The sequence below is a fragment of the Chelonia mydas genome, chromosome 16 (assembly GCF_015237465.2).
Source record: "Chelonia mydas isolate rCheMyd1 chromosome 16, rCheMyd1.pri.v2, whole genome shotgun sequence".
Classification (NCBI taxonomy): domain Eukaryota; kingdom Metazoa; phylum Chordata; order Testudines; family Cheloniidae; genus Chelonia; species Chelonia mydas.
Window position 1 is genome coordinate 18079512 of NC_057857.1, and position 16697 is coordinate 18096208.

The window sequence follows — 16697 nt, forward strand, 5'->3', positions numbered from 1 at the left end:
GTTACCCATTTTCCCTTTAGGTGTTAACTAATCAATATTTGGGTATCCCTTTATTTTACGAGACACGTGTATGATAACTTGGTCGCAGCCCTGTAACTCTGTTGACCACACATGGTGTGCTGAGGGGATGAGATGGCTCAGAGCATTGGCAACATGGAGACTGAGCCTTTAGTTCTTCTTCGAGTGCTTGCTCACGTCCATTCCACGTTAGGTGTGTGTGCTCGCCACATGCACCGGTGCCGGAAGTTTTTTTGTCAGCAGTATCCGTAGGGGAGTGGCTCTGGCGCCCTCTGGAGTGGCGCCCGCATGGCGCGGTAGAAGGGGCACCGCTTGCTCTCCCCACCCTCAGTTCCTTCTTGCCCCAGTGATGGTTCACAGGATGTTCGCTGCTCTTACTAGCGTTGCTTCGGCTTCGTTCGTACGAACTAGAGTTCTTGTAAAGTTAGTGTACATAGTTAGTAGTTGAGTTAGTTAGCCCTTAGCAGTAGTTAGAGTTTAGTTAGTTCTGTGGGGGACCTAACCAGGGAATAGGGCATGCCCCAGTCCTCAGGCTTGAAGCCCTGCGATCGCTGCGAACAGCCCATGCCCATGAGTGATCCACATAGTAGCTATCTCAGGTGCCTTGGTGAAGGGCACATAAGTGATAAGTGTCGAATCTGCAAGTCCTTTAAACCTAGGACCAAGAAAGAGTGCGAGATGAGACTCAAAGCGCTCCTGATGGAGTCCAGCCCCGGAACAGAGGTCCAACTCGGCACACAGCACCCTGGCATTGGTGCGTGGTGCCCCGCCGGCAACAAGCCGGCACCGATCCCAATCCACGCCCCCAGCAAGAAGTCGAAGAAGGCCGGTAGGGGACAGTCCCCTACTTCCTGCAAGGGGAAGGACAGGGCTGGGGGCAAGCTAAGACCTGCGCCGGTTGGCTCGTCTCCGCCGTCAGGAAGTCAGGCCTCAGCTCATGTCGAGCGATGCAGCCCAACCCCGTTCCTTGCCTGGAAGCTTGGACACAGAGGCGGGCGTTCTCAGTGTTGCCAGTGTAGACTAGCCCTCAGTCACCAGCTTGAAGCCCACCCAGGTTTTGGCCCATTGAAAGCTGTCCCAGCTGAGATTCCCTATTCAGAGCAGCCCTTCCAGAAGAGAATATTCATCATTAAACCCTTATTGCTCTGCTACAGTAGCAGTAAAATGGCTTGTGCGCTTGTTCCAAGCTCTGATAATGTTTACCCAGCAACGGAGCTCCAGTGCCATCCAGAGAAGAACCCAGCCATTCCAGTGATGTTAATTAAAATTAAAATAGGCAGAATCCCTCAGACTTATAGTGCAGGATCATTGCATGGCAGTTGCACCATCAAACTCGCTCTTTTACCCGCTGAGTTTTGCACGTAATACATTTTCTACATCCTAATTTTTCTCCCTCTGTTATTTTTAATACATGTGATGCCTAAAGACTGTTTCCATTCTCCTCCCTTGCCAACAGGGGTCTCCTGGTGAGAGAGGTCCGGCTGGGTCAGCTGGCCCAATTGGTTTACCAGGAAGACCCGGACCCCAAGGACCTCCAGGACCTGCTGGTGAAAAGGGTGCCCCAGTAAGTATGGTATCCAAGTTCAAGTGGGTGAAATATGCCTCAGTGTGTGTGTGTGTCTCTCTGTGCCCATGCGCCCCTGTGAAAACTCCATGGCAGGCACAGGTGGGACAAATTCTCTGATTCTCTGTTTTTCATGTCTTCTATGAGCCAGTTATCCCCTCTACTAAAACCCCAGGCACATTTAGCTTTCCTGAAGGCAGCAAACATGTTTCAATCTGTAGCAGTTATAGAAAAGAAAATCGAACCAACCTATTCAACTGCTTCCCAACTCTGTACCAAGGAGGGATTTCTCTAAGGTTGTATTCTGGGAGAGTTAGTAGGTGCTAACTGGTTCTTTTGCTATTTTCTCAAAACTGGTGCAAGCAGGAGGGTAGGCCTGTGTATAGTAAATCCTGGATGACTCAGTGCTAGATGAAAGTCAAGTTGTTTTCTGTTGTCCGCAGCCTTGCCAGCTTTTCAAATCGAAATCCTGCTGCGTGGGTGGTGGCAGATTTTGCCATTGTAAGCCCAGGCACTGGAACTGCCACTGTCTGTGCTGTGCGTGAGACTAAACAAGTGAGGCAAGCACAGGCAGAAGAGAAAGGCAGACGCTTTCCCCTCAGAGCAAGTTGCTTTAGGGAACCATCTTTAATGATTGTTTTCATTCAACTGGAGATGTAGGGCTCTGTTGAAGTTGATGGGAGTTTTGTCATTGAATTCTAGGAGAACAAAGCTATGCCAGCAGTGACTGCTTTTGAAAATCTCACCTGTACAGTAGTGGAACTATTGTCTGTCTCTCCACTTTTCTTAACCGTGTTAGACTGATGCCACAGGTGAGCCCTGCAGTAGGAATGTGATCTTGCAACGCCTTGTTGAATGTCTGTTCTACAATGTGTGTAAGGTCCAAAGGTCAGAAATGGCTTCAGGCAGAGAGACAGGGTGTGTAGACTCTATTCTCAAACCAGGTGGTGGAGGTTGAAATGACAGGGCATCACTCCTCTTGGTGAAAACCACTCTTAGGATGTGCTCCCAGGCAGCTCATTTCACCCTCAGCGTTACACATGAGAACCAAACCACGGCATCTTTAATGTAGATGTTTTCTTCTCTTCATTTTCCCATGTGTCTTTGCATTTCCTCCTTTTTTAAGACGTGCAAAAAAATCTTCTATTAGAGTCTGAACCCTCAGAAAGAGGAAAATAATTGTTGCAATCTACAAAATAGTACAGCACTGACGGTGTGTGTTTGGATAAATACAGACCTGAATGTGGGCTAATGTATCTTAAACAAAAATGTATATAACTGAATAAGTCACCTTACAATAGTGGTGGTGTAGGTAGAACATAAGAATGGTAATACTGGGTCAGACCAATGGTCCATCTAGCCCAGTATCCTGTCTTCTGACAGTGGCCAATGCCAGGTGCCCCAGAGGGTATGAACGGAACAGGTAATCAAGTGATCCATCCCCTGTCGTCCAGTCCCAGCTTCTGGCAATCAGAGGCTAGGGACACCTAGAGCATGGGATGGCATTCCTGATTATCTTGGCTAATAGCCATTGTTGGGCCTATGCACCATGAACATATCTAGGTAAGCAATGAAAGTAGCAACAGCTGGTTTCGTTATGAAAAGAGTGGCCAAGAATGGTCTAAAAATCCTTAGCCCTACTGTCTTGCAGCCCGGATCTTCCTCCTTCCATCTGTTTTATACATACAGTGGTCATCCTCAACTGCCTTATGGTGGTGCCCTGAGAGCCAGAGCCTGCATACCGTTGTGCTGCCCAGAATGTATCTCCATATGGGGGCTGAGGGTTTGGATGCCTGCAGCAGTGAGCTGATGCTGCTTGGTGCTAACACTTCACCAAGCTAAACCATGCTTGGACAACTGTCTGCTACTTCCATATAGCATGTTCACTGCAAAACTGTGCTAAAGCTAGTCCAGAAGAACCAACTGGGATTATCATTTTCATCGCTGAAAGGACAATGCCTCCTTGCACCATAGGGACTACTAAAATCCATTTCTGAAAGGAATAATTCTGAAAGGATATCCTCTTCCAGATATCCCGGCAATAGTTCTTCCACTGTCCCTGCCTGAAAAGCTTAGTCCATATGTGTGTAAAGTGGGATCCCAAATCCAGTTGGGGTCTTTGGGTGCTGCTGCATTATAAATATATGAAATCATAGTAATGGTGGTTTGTTTAAAACAGTCCACTTTGATGTCAAATGTTGAGTTGTGATTCAAAAATTGCACTTTTTCTATGGAGTGAGGAGGGAAAAACGCTCAGGAATAGCTATTTGCTTAGATCCTATGCTACAGCATTGGGCCTCAGTATAAGAATCTACCTGATAGATGGGTGGGAAAGTAGATACATAGATAGAGACCTGAAGTGGACTCTGGCTGTGCTCCTGCAATATATTACTTTGTGCATCCACAGGCCTGAGAAAACGAACAGCTCTTTCATTCTGTAGGAATATGTCGTATCATTCCATGTGAGAACTGGATAGTGTGTAGTTCATTATTTAAGGTTTTAGAGTAACAGCCTTGTTAGTCTGTATTCGCAAAAAGAAAAGGAGGACTTGTGGCACCTTAGAGACTAACCAATTTATTTGAGCATAAGCTTTCATGAGCTACAGCTCACAGGCTATTTGCCTATCTCATGCCTCGCCTAAGCTGCTGTGAGGATGTATATCACTGACTGTTTGCTTTTGAATCATGCTCATCACAGTCAGCCTCACGTCCAGGGAAATGGCCAAATGCTAGCCTCAAAGATTTCAGACAGAAGTAGGACATTTGTGTTGATTTATTTGTGTTATTCAAGGTGATCTTTTCCCCACTGATTCCTGCATTTGATGTTTTATTGAAAGCTTTAGCAGCTAGACCTGCAGCAAGCATTTCCTCTTGAAACAGCTTTATGAACATCTATGCTGCAAAGCATATGTATAACGTGTTATTGGAGAGATGAATATGCAATTTATCTGGCATCTAATCATTTACAGCGGGATTCAGACACAATTAAATTTTGTGCTAGGGACGTGGAGAACATCAGCTGTTCAGCTCATATAAACAAAACTGAATTCAATTGATGACTCCCTCTGAAGGATACAAAAAAGTAAATATTTAAGTAAGAAGCCAGCAGTGGTTGCCTTATTCACTTAAAGTATTTTTCAGTAGTTCACCAAACACAGGAGAGAATAGGTCAATGGCTCTAGTACTGAAGAAAAAAGGAACTCTGTCTATTCCATATGTAGAACTAGCATTTACTCTTCATTAATTAGAGTGGGAGTTGGTATCAATAAGATTTGGCTCTTGGAAATGACAAATGGTTGAAGAAGTTTTGTTCATCACTCAGAGAAAGAGACGGGATAGAAAAGTCAAGATAAAATGTTATGATACCATTAAAGTAGCAAAATCTTTGTATTCACAGTCAGATACACTTTTTCCTTTCTTTATCTTTTGAGATGGAAATTATGGCTAGCTTACGACCATGAGCCTTATCGACCTATAAAATGTCTGCCAGATACTGGTTCTACTATATACATGCAAACACAAGGAAAGGTTACTGGCTGATGATAAGCAGTGAAGTTAATGGGATTTTATGCTTGAATTAGAGGATGGAAGAGAGTATTGTTTAACATGCCTGTTCATGGTGCCTCCAGGGTGAGAAAGGCCCGCAAGGCCCAGCTGGTCGTGATGGTATTCAGGGCCCAGTTGGACTCCCAGGCCCAGCAGGTCCTGTTGGCCCCCCAGGAGAAGACGGGGATAAGGTAAGAAAAATCTCCTCTTAAGTACAGTTCTACTACAAGAAGCACCCATGCAAAACAGCCCCTTCCCATTTGGCAGACCTGTTGCTTCTGTGTATTCGGACTCAGATCTGCACCATTTAGTGACATAATTACATTTTTACTGCTTTTTACGTCGCGCTAGCCCTGCAGGGTCAGTATAGCTGAGACAGAATTGGCTGGATTCTATTCCTCATCCACAAAACTATGTACTAAGTTCCAGTCAGTTACCCTCCTGTGAGCCTATTCTACTTGGCCTTGGTCCAGTTTGCTATCTTCTCCAAAATTAATTACATTTCCCCAACACCTACAATAAGCTCCTTTGGACAGCAGGATATTCAGAGATGGTTAGCACAGAAATATGCCTCTCGCTTTCGCTTTCTCCACCAACAAGCTTAGCATAATAAAATTTTTGTTATCTATCAGCAGGTGAGAAAAGATTTCAAAAAAGGTTTCAAAAAACTGATTGCACCCTGGGGGCCCGTTCCTGCCTCCCTTCCCATAACTCCCCTGGGAAGTTCTACTTCTGGCTTCTCCAGAATCAGGCCGCAGACATGCCAGAATGTAGGGGGAAATGTCATCTGAGTATGTAGATACACAAGTAGTTACTGAAGTCTGGACATATCTGTACACATTTGTGTCCAACAGGGCGAGATTGGAGAACCAGGCCAGAAAGGAAGCAAGGGTGACAAAGGAGAACAGGTAAGCTGGAACTTTGTTATAAAAAAAGATGAGCCTTTTTGTATTTCGCAATCCCTTTTGTCCTCCACGTGTCCTAGACAATGTCTTTGGCAGCAGCTAGTCTGATGGGACCTCTGCAAGATGGGGATTTTCCATTATTTGATGGAAATATAAAACTAAGTATTTAATTATAATTTCCTCTGGTATTTACCCCTTTTTTTACACATATTATAATGTGAGAAGGAAAAAGTAAAGGTTAAAAGGTAGAGTATATAAAACTGTAATTTTAACTAAATTAATGTATGGAACAGAGACTTGGCCAGCTACAAGAAAGGAAATCAGTGTGCTCTCCACCATGGAAATGAAGATGTTGAGGTGGTCAGATGATTGGACACTCCATGACAGGAAATGTAATGAGGTTGTAATGAGCCTAAAGTTGAGGGAGGCTAGGCTACGTTGCTATGGGCAAGTCCAGCAGAGATCTAAGAGCTTGCAATGATTGGGGATGAAAGATAACGGGGGAGATGAGAGCTCAGTACATGGACAGGATATCAGTGAACCTCAGAGAGACCTATCTGCACGTCAGTTTGGCAAATGATCACGTGTTATGGAAGAAGGCTATAAAAGTCACCAACCCCAAATAAGGGAGTGGTAAGAAAGAAGAAGACTGGAATGTAAAAAGAAAAATACAATGGAGGGTCTTCCAGTGGAATACATTTAAATGGGCCTCGTATAATGCCCCCTTATTTTAACATTGCAGAAACAGCCCCATCATTACTACAACAGGAGTAGCCCCTATAGCTGAAGTTGCATATTCATTTGGACCCCTCTTTTCAGTTGTTCATAGCATTCCGAGACTTTCCCCTATCAGTTAAAATTTCCAGGAGTGGAAAAGATGCTGCACATGAGTAGTTAAGCTTGTAAAAAAAATTAGATGGCATTATTTTACATTATTGGAGAAATATCATATGATCATAGAGTTAAACCCATATTGTAGCGCATATATACTGGGGGGCAGAGGTGAAGACACTGAGAGCAACCTTAGCTTTGGCATTTACTGTCCCTTGAGCATTTACCTCTGCTACCTTAATCGTCTAGTCATACAGTTTTCTGAGGTAGTGTTATAACTATTGGCCACGTATTATATTACGCAGTAATACATAACTTTGTTCCTCACTTTCCAGAAAGATTTCTGTCCCCTAATTGTTTTGCACTATATAGTAAAAGTTATGTTAGGGTGTGATTCTGTTCACACTCATCCTAGATTTTGCAGTAGTGTGATTCCATAGACATCAAACTAATTGACATTGGCGCATGTGAGAGCCCAATTAGACCCTTTCTCTTTTATTTGTTTTCAACACTTCAGAATTTTGGTGAGTTGATTCTTAGATTGTGCACATTTGTGTGGTCCATACCTGATGATTACTTTAGTCTGTATTGCTAACCATACCATTGAACATCTTTTTTCTAAACAGGGTCCACCGGGTCCTACTGGACCACAAGGTCCACTTGGTCAACCAGGTCCAGCTGTAAGTATTATTGCTATTATTAATAACTACCGTAATTATTGACCCAGCTTGCTCCCATTGACAAAAGTGGGAGCTTTGCCATTGACTACAATGGAAGATGGGGATGAGTGCCCAGATATAACATGTATTTATAATTAAACAATGCTAATCTCTTTCCCTCTAGGGAGCTGATGGGGAGCCAGGTCCAAGAGGACAACAAGGCCTCTTTGGTCAGAAAGGTGATGAAGGTCCAAGAGGTTTCCCTGGTCCCCCAGGGCCAGTGGGCTTGCAGGTAATTTCCGATGACATGTGATATTTGGGATTATAAGTCCCTATGTTGCTCTTGTGATGTAACCCACTAAAAATATCCCATATAATCATATTTCCACAGGGTTTGCCTGGACCACCTGGTGAGAAGGGAGAAACAGGTGATGTTGGACAAATGGTAAGTGAGATCCAATTCCTCAGCAGTTTCATAAATAATATCAGCATCTGCTACCAAAGTTTTATTGTTTCACCAATTACTTATGCCTCTCCTTTCTTGTAGGGCCCACCAGGTCCCCCTGGGCCCAGGGGTCCATCCGGACCACCAGGAGCGGATGGTCCACAAGGTCCTCCGGGTGGAATAGGAAATCCTGGAGCTGTAGGAGAGAAGGTAAAGCATGCTGAGCCGGGCCTGATTCTACTTCCATTGAAATCAGTGGGAGCCTTGCCATGGATATCAATAGAAATATCCGATGAAGTGAGCTGTAGCTCACGAAAGCTTAGGCTCAAATAAATCGGTTAGTCTCTAAGGTGCCACAAGTCCTCCTTTTCTTTTTGCGGATACAGACTAACATGGCTGCTACTCGGAAACAGGCCTGCAACTTGAGCTGTGGTACTCATGCTGCACAAGGGTCTTGTCAACCAAGAAGTTCTCCATTAAGCTACCAGCAACTGTTTAAAATGGAGAGGGGACGTAGAAAGCTCTGTCCGCTGGTAATGAGTATAGACCAGGTGTTCCAAACTTCTTCAAATCCAGCCCAGCTCGGTAGTGACTGAAAGTTTTACCATCTAAGGACTGTCCTGATTACAAAACAAATATTGATGGGTTCTCTCTAGTTCCTATTGGACAGGTGTCCAAGAACTGCCATCACAATGGGAACTAGTTAACACTTTTGCTGGTGGTCTCATTAGAGAATCTAAGGATGTAATTGTCATGGAGATTGAAGTGTACTTTCAGATAACACTGTGCAGTCAGGGTTAAGACATATCATGACAGGGCGAAAATGCAGTCAATGATGGGTCCATACAGGCTGGCTAGGAATATTAATTCTAAAGAACATTTTAACAAGAGCTGGTTGGAAATTTTTGACCAAAAACCCCACAAATGACCAGTTCCCCAGAATTTCCAGGAATTTACTTTCCCATTTACTTACCAGCTCTATCTTTTTCACTGCTGGACATGGATGCCTGCTTTGAGTTGAAGAGGAACTTTCTACACACCCCACCGTGGCGTGCTATCAGTAGCAATCTATAACCTTGTGATTTTCCCCCTTGCCCCAATCTATAGGGTGAACCTGGTGAATCTGGTGAGCCTGGTCTTCCTGGAGAGGGTGGTCCCCCGGTAAGTGGTACATTTATATGTATAGCATGGTTTTAACTGAAATTGAATAGGATTAGTGCCTTCAAGAGCAGTTGCAAGGCAGGGTAAACAATATGACGATCCCTCTCATTATGGTGAGTTTGGCCCCACATGTGTGAATTGCCTTGAAAGCTCAGCAGATCTCCTTTGTTTGCCAAAGCATGGCATTTTTGTTTTACAATGGACTTCTCAGGCAAGTGGTTAGGCTTAGCAGAAATATTAAGAGAATCAGGATCGTGCATCTGAATGTAGAAGGTTTCCTGTCTCTCTGGAGCCTTTCTGAAACATGTATAAAGGCTAGTGGACAATGGAATTCATTCTCCCCCCCAGTGCTCCCTGAAAGTCTAAGGTTTTTCAGGCCTGTCTTTCCCCAGGCTTTGCCTTGAAGGGTTGGAAATTCAGGTTTCTGTAGAGTGCTGTGTAGAATAATGGTCATTGATGGGTAAGGAATGCAGAGACTGAACTCATCCTCCGTTTTGGAAGGAAGGGTTGTGGATGGCAGTGGGCAGAACAGACTGTGATTGGCTGCAGCTTACAGCAGGCTGGCCTTACCATGCTATGGTACGTTTAACCAAAAAGAACAGTTGTGAAATAAAACAGGCCTTAATAAGAACAACACAGGGGCCGTATAATTATTCGGAACAGGAGGTATTTATAATAAATAATGTCCAGGTGTTCTGAGAGGTGTAATTGAACATATAAAACAAATAAGTAAATACCAGCTTTTCTCTACCTAATGGAAAATCCTGTTTTCCCTACAGGGTCCTAAAGGAGAAAGAGGTGAAAAGGGAGAAGCAGGCCCCTCCGGTGCTGCTGGTCCTCCTGGCCCTAAAGGTCCACCAGGTGATGATGGACCTAAAGGTAGCCCTGTAAGTAGCCCATCGTGTAGGAAGAGTGTTAAACGGAGCGTTCCTTTTTGAAAGCTGTGTTCCAGAGATGCTCAGGAAAGTTGAGATGGCTTAACAGTCAAGTGAAGCATACTTCTAGTGGTGCCCAATTTCAAACCAATTCCATTGCGATTTTAAGGATAAATAGTCCTAGTTTATAGTATATTCAGGTAATACTAGAATGATCAGTCCTTTTCTCACAGATGACCACCTCGAGCTCTATGTCCTGCTCACTTCTCATGTAAAATCCTATCGTAAGGTCTAAGTGGGGCGTAGGCTTTCTGCACAAGAGCACACTTTGCAGAACAGTATATGTGCGATTTAAAAGGCAAAGTAAGTTTTGTTTAGTAAATGACTGTATTTCCTCATTTGGGATTTGCACCTCTAGGGCCAGATCCTCAGCTGATGTAAATCATCCTAGCTCTATTGACATCAGTTGAGCGAACCAATTTACACCAGCTGAGAATGGCATGGTGTTTTTCTTGCTTTGATGCTCACTGGCTGAAGAACTATAGTATGTGATAAGCAAGGATGGCATGAAATACTAGAGGAGGTGGTGGAGTTATTAATATGTCTTAACAGATGGGTCTTAGGCTTCTACCAATAACGTGAGATTCCAATTGCCTGAACACCATTCCGGAAGTCATTTAACGTATTCTGTAGGCATTGTACTGGGAAGTACGGCAGCATGTTTGAGCCATTAAATGTTTTGTGATGCTCCCTGTGTGAAAGATGCTCTACAGAATGGGCCAGATCCTCAGCTGGCGTAAATACAGGTTGCACTATTGGCTTCAGTAGAACACTGTTGATTTAGAGCTGCTGAGGAGCTGGTCCAATGGAATTAAATTCTAGTGATATTTATGTTTTTAAACAGCCTGGCAGTTCAGTTTTATCACTTTCTATCTTCACATTCTAAGCTGCTGCTAGAGGCCTGTCCCAAACCTCCAGGTATCACCCCCCGCCCCCGGCTTTTCCTGAGGCTCCCCCAACTTCATTCATATCTGGATCCAAACTTCAATGATGACCCTTAATTAATCAAAACAAAACCTCCAGCTCCAAACAGTCTCAAAGTTTGGAAAAGTTTTTATGACTTGCCCCATGTTTACAATGGGCTAACCCGAACATTGTTTATTAACACCCCTGAACTTTTCAAAAGTTTGGATCCTGATCTGAACTTCACAGCTCATCTCCATGTATGATGGCATGATCCAAGACTTAGGATCCTTTCAGCTTTGGGGATCTGAACATGTCAGAGCTGTGTGGCTCAAGACTTTCCTGTGTATAGTAGCTCTTTCAGCTGTGTCCGGAATAACAGTTATATGTTGCTTTAGAGTTCTCCGGTAACTGTCCCGCAGCTGACCTTGGGATACCTTTCTCCTTCCTTTTGCAGGGTCCAGTTGGTTTTCCTGGTGATCCTGGTCCCCCTGGAGAACCTGGCCCAGCTGTAAGTGCCAATCATTCAGAAATGATCTCAGTGAGGCAGTCAGAATGAACTGCTTTCACACTAGACTGGAGAAGGGCAATTCTTAGTACTGTATATAAAATTCATTTTCCTCCTCCTAGGGTCAAGATGGTCCCACCGGTGACAAGGGTGATGATGGTGAACCTGGTCAGACTGTAAGTACATTCTGGTATACAAGGTCTGTTAGGTATTAGGAGTATTGTATTCACATTCTGCTGCTCCTTGTTCCTAGGTCTAACTTTTGCCCAAATCACTAGAAAAGTAGGAACGTAGGGAGAGATTTCCAAAGGGACAAATGGTAGTTACTCACCCAGCTCCCATTGACTTCTACTGGGAGCTGAGTACCTGACTTCCATTTGTGCTGTGAAAATCCTGCCATCTCTTCTAAGTCTAGCTGTCCAGTATTTTACTGGACCCCAGCAGTGGACTCTGTAGCTTGAGTATACTACGTGTTTCCTTTTATTCATTTTAAGATGCCTATTATATTTCAAGTCACCCTTTTGTTCTTGCATCATAAAATGAGGTAAAATAAGATACCAGCTGTCTGATTAGCAGTCAGACCTCATATTGTCTACCTCTCCTTAATTCTTAATTGTAATGCAAGCTAGAGTTGCTCAGGTCACATGTAAGACACCTGGTCTGTTTCTTTTACTTGTCATGTTACAATTATGAGCTGTTTTCTTCTACTTTTAACCTAGGGATCTCCTGGCCCAACTGGAGAACCAGGCCCATCAGGTCCCCCGGGGAAGAGGGTACGTTAATTTGTTAGAATGTTGTTTCATGTACATTTTAATGAGATTTCTGAAATTAGTATCATCATAATGCTTTAATTCTAACAGGCCTTATCCAATCAGTTCTCTTAGTAGAGTTCTTAAAGTTCTGATCAAATGGTAAATATCTGCTTTGCATGGCAACATTTGTCATTTCAATATCAACCGTGCAATATTGTCATATTGAAGTATAGAAATATGGGGCCAGAGCCTCCACTGGTTCAAATGCGCAAAAGTCAATGGAGCTGTGCCTTTTTATACCAGCTGGAGTTCTGGCCCGTGTGCAAAATGGTCAGTAAAAATAATATACACTGAAAACATTGGTCTGCATTTACCTGTCTGTTTATGGACTGATCCTGCAAACACCAACAGGCAGAAAGTTCACTGCTCTTGGAGTCCACAAGACAGTGGAATTTGTCACCAGCTCTCCCAAAAATGTGTGCATGTGCATCCCGTGTGTGTACACATGTGAGCACCCCCCAAAAACTGAATCAGTAACACAGAATAATTTATTTTCTGAAACTAAGAACAAAACGTGAGAGAATTCACACACTGAAATGCAATAGTTTGTTGGCAGTGTTTAAAGATGGTTAGAGGTCAATCCAAAGCCGATGGAAGTTAATGGAAAGGTGCCGATTGAATTCCATGGGCTTTAGATCAGGTTATTGGTATCCAAAATAAAATGAGATAAAACATTTGGCTCTCCCATCCTATTTCTGCCAAATGTTCATCTGAGGGTTAATTTATTAGGGTGTTAATTTTGAAGGCCATTGGCAGATAGCCACCTTGATGTTATTTTCCTCTTTGTTTACAGTATCTCTGTAAATACCACCACAGCCATTCCAGACGAGCTGTGGTCTAAGATGCTAATGCTTCTGTTTCATGTTCTCACTAGGGTCCTCCTGGTCCAGCAGGTCCTGAAGGAAGACAAGGAGAGAAAGGAGCCAAGGTAAGGGATGAACGTATATTGATAAAATCAGGATCTTCAGATGTGCCCTCTGCCATCTTTGTATGCAACACCTCATAAAATCTTGTGTGGGAAGAACAGAATGTCATTTCACTCTGTATTTCAACAAACCATAAACCCTGGAATTTGGGGCCACCAACTTCAAAGGAAGACTTATCTTCTAAGTGTTTGTTTCGCCATTTAACAAATTCCACTGGATATTTATGGAACTGTAAAGGGCTTTGGAATATGTTTTTGGTATCGAAAGTGTCATTTACTGTTTTATAAATAGTACCGTGTATACAGGACTATATAATGTCGTAAAGCAAACATGATATTCGCAAACAGTGATTATCCCAATAACAATGTTGAGCCAAAATTAGAATAGTGTTGTAAATGGTATTGTAAGTTATATTATTACTATTATTAGTTATGACGTACATTGTGGTGGCACTCAGGAGCTCTAGTTGCACGCTATTGTGCTAGGTGCTGTACAAACACAGAACAAAAAGATGGTAGAGCTTCCAGTCTAAGCAGTACTACAGCAAGTTGGTCAGTAAACAGGTGGAAATGGAAAAAAGTACTGCAACTCCAGGATTTGGCTTTCAGTGGGTGCACTAGAGAGCAGGATGGGGTGTGGCAGGAAGAACAGATCATTGGAAGGTATAAAAATAGGGAGGGAGTTGCATGCATCACACTAGGTCTGATCAACTGTAATTAGACTATTTAAAGAACAATTTGGTGCTCAATTGAAAACTGAATCACTTTGTTGCCTGCCACCAGGGTGAATCTGGCCTGGAAGGACCTCCTGGGAAGACAGGTCCTGTTGGTCCCCAGGGAGCTCCAGGGAAACCTGGTCCCGATGGCCTTCGAGGAATTCCTGGCCCAGTGGTGAGTATTTAAAAACTGAGGATAGCCCCAGCAAGCTTTTGAACAGGAATAATGACCAGGCCTTACAATAAAGCATCTCTCGAAGAGGAAGCTGGGCCACAGAAGCGAACAGTCTCCAGACTTGAATGCCTGATGTCTGGTGGGTAGGTGATTTTAGTAGAGGGGCCCTGGCTCTAGAATTCAGTCCCCCACCCCCCAGTGGTGCAGTAGAGGCCAAGTCTGCTAACTTTTAAAGCATGATGGTATATCTGTTCTTTTCCATGGCTTTTGGCTGAGTTTTGGGTGGGTTGGTATTTATTTTACTTATAGTGGGGACAAGGAAGTCAAGGGAAACCATGTTTGTTTGGTTTTCATTTTTTATTAAAGGTTGAAGAAGCTCGAGGGTAAAATTTTCCAAAGTGCCTACGTCCCATTTTCAAAAGAGACTTAGGCACTTGGGAGCCAAAGTACTATTTACTTTAGTTTCTTTGGTGCACTCAGGCAAAACTCTCATTGCCACTTAGGAGTAAAGGAGGACTTCAAGATTGGGCCTTGTGTTTTGCATTTTTGTTTGTTTATTTTAATTTCAGAAGACTTGATCCAAAGCTGCTTAAAGTTGCTAGAAAGACTCCTGACTTCAGTGGCCTTTGCATCAGGCCCAGACCATGTGTGTGATCCTGGAGCATTTCTCACTGGGTGTTAAAATTAAGATTAATTAAGATTAAAATATATAAATGTAATAATGGTTATAGAATGAATCATTTTTTCTAGAGATGGGCCCAACCCACAGAGTTCATATATGGAGGGGTAAAGTTTGGGGTGCCCAGATCTAGAATTTCACCACTGGACAGCCTCTACTATGAATGCCTAATCTGAGTGGATTGCATTGTTTTACAGGGTGAACAAGGGCTCCCCGGTTCCCCAGGCCCCGATGGTCCTCCAGGCCCACTGGTATGTCTTTATAATCCCAGTTGTTTGGTTACTTATATACTGAATCTTGCATTTGGTGTATATTATTTTTATCTGAGTTTCCTCTTCCTTTATTTTTTTTAAGGGCCCACCTGGTTTACCTGGTCTTAAGGGAGATTCAGGTCTTAAAGGTGAAAAGGTGAGACTGCTACATAAAACATGTTCAGATACTTTTATTTTCAAATTGATTGATCTCCCCCCCCCACCCCCCGCAACTCTAAGGACAGTACTTAATAGATATCAATAGTGATACTATGGTGATGACATGTATAACAGATTCTATAGCTTTCGGGGTGAAATCTCCCCCCGTGAAGTAAACTGCACAAGGTCTCGGCACTGCTTAAGTCCAGTATAAACACTATTTTGAGGTCTTAAATGAGACTGAAGTGGTGCATAGGCCTTGTGCAGTCTCTCTGCATGGGAATGAATTTATCCCTCTATGCATAGTACACAGTAAGATTCCACATTGGTCCAGAATTCACTGTTTTCACTACAGGACGTGCTAAAACAGAAAGAGGGACTGTTGAGGATATCATAACATCAGGATATAATAGTGTCAGGCAGTTCTTTAGAGCAGGCCTCAAGCATACAAGAGGTGTCTGTCACAACAACTACATCAGTTATGAATCTTCACGGTATATATGTTGAATATCAGATGGGTTCATTGACCAGGAAGACCTGTAAGTGGGTCAGGAAGAAATTTCTCCCCATAGTTCAGTGTGTAGCACAGGGGTGGGCAAACCTTTTGGCCCGCGGGCCACATCGGAGTGCGAAACTGTATGGAGGGCCGGGTAGGGAAGGCTGTGCCCCCCAAACAGCCTGGCCCCCGCCCCCACCCCCTATTTGCCCCCTCCCACTTTCCGCCCCCGACTGTCCCCCTCAGAACCCCTGACCCATCCAAACCCCCCTGCTCCTTGTCCCCTGAATGCTCCCTCCCCCATCCAACCCCCCCGCTCCCTGTCCCCTGAGTGCCCCGACCTATCCACACCCCTGCCCCATGACAGGCCCCCCAGGACTCCCACGCCTTATGCAACCCCCCTAACCCCTGACTGCCCCAGAACCTCTGCCCCATCCAACCGACCCCTGACTGCCCCCCGGGACTCCCTACCCAACTGCCCCACTGCCGTCCCTTTTCCATGCTGCTCAGAGCAGCAGGAGCTCACACCCCGTTGCGGGGAAGGGGCCAGGGGCGAGCCTCCCGGGCCAGGAGCTCAGGGGCCGGGCAGGACGGTCCCGCAGCCCAGATGTGGCCCGCGGGCTGTAGTTTACCCATCTCTGGTGTAGCATTACATGTTGGAATCCATGGCTAATGTGTTATACCTTCCTGGGCGTTACCTGGCATTGATACATTATGCAGGAAACTAAACTGATCCATTCTGTTATGCTTATGTCCCTATGCAATCTCTAGTTATCAATGCTGTGTAGCGCACCCAGTTAGCAAGAGGCAAAGAAAGAGACAGTAACTTGGTAGACACGCTTGCTTGAGGTAATGGTTCTGAACCTTATTTGTAGAAATTACCATAGCATATGTCAATGTATGAAAAGAACAGACTCCGGAGTACAGCAGTGCCACTTCTGTCATCATCTTTACAGCATTCGTTTAGCAAAAAGCTCGTGTTTCTCATTACACTCGGAGTTGTGGGCAT

The 16697-nt window shown here is 44.2% G+C and overlaps 1 protein-coding gene across 2 annotated transcripts in view; it reads left to right on the forward strand.

The window, feature by feature from the left end:
- The window catches only part of COL5A1 (collagen type V alpha 1 chain), a 245806-nt gene that overhangs the window by 205897 nt on the left and 23212 nt on the right, over positions 1-16697 (forward strand). For both annotated transcript variants that reach the window (XM_037879482.2, XM_037879483.2), the window contains exons 42-57: positions 1475-1582; positions 5212-5319; positions 5983-6036; positions 7491-7544; positions 7708-7815; positions 7915-7968; positions 8071-8178; positions 9076-9129; positions 9909-10016; positions 11425-11478; positions 11598-11651; positions 12195-12248; positions 13162-13215; positions 13996-14103; positions 14980-15033; positions 15137-15190. In XM_037879482.2, the coding sequence (XP_037735410.1) occupies positions 1475-1582; positions 5212-5319; positions 5983-6036; positions 7491-7544; positions 7708-7815; positions 7915-7968; positions 8071-8178; positions 9076-9129; positions 9909-10016; positions 11425-11478; positions 11598-11651; positions 12195-12248; positions 13162-13215; positions 13996-14103; positions 14980-15033; positions 15137-15190 (1188 nt within the window). The remainder of the gene's footprint in view (positions 1-1474; positions 1583-5211; positions 5320-5982; positions 6037-7490; positions 7545-7707; positions 7816-7914; positions 7969-8070; positions 8179-9075; positions 9130-9908; positions 10017-11424; positions 11479-11597; positions 11652-12194; positions 12249-13161; positions 13216-13995; positions 14104-14979; positions 15034-15136; positions 15191-16697) is intronic.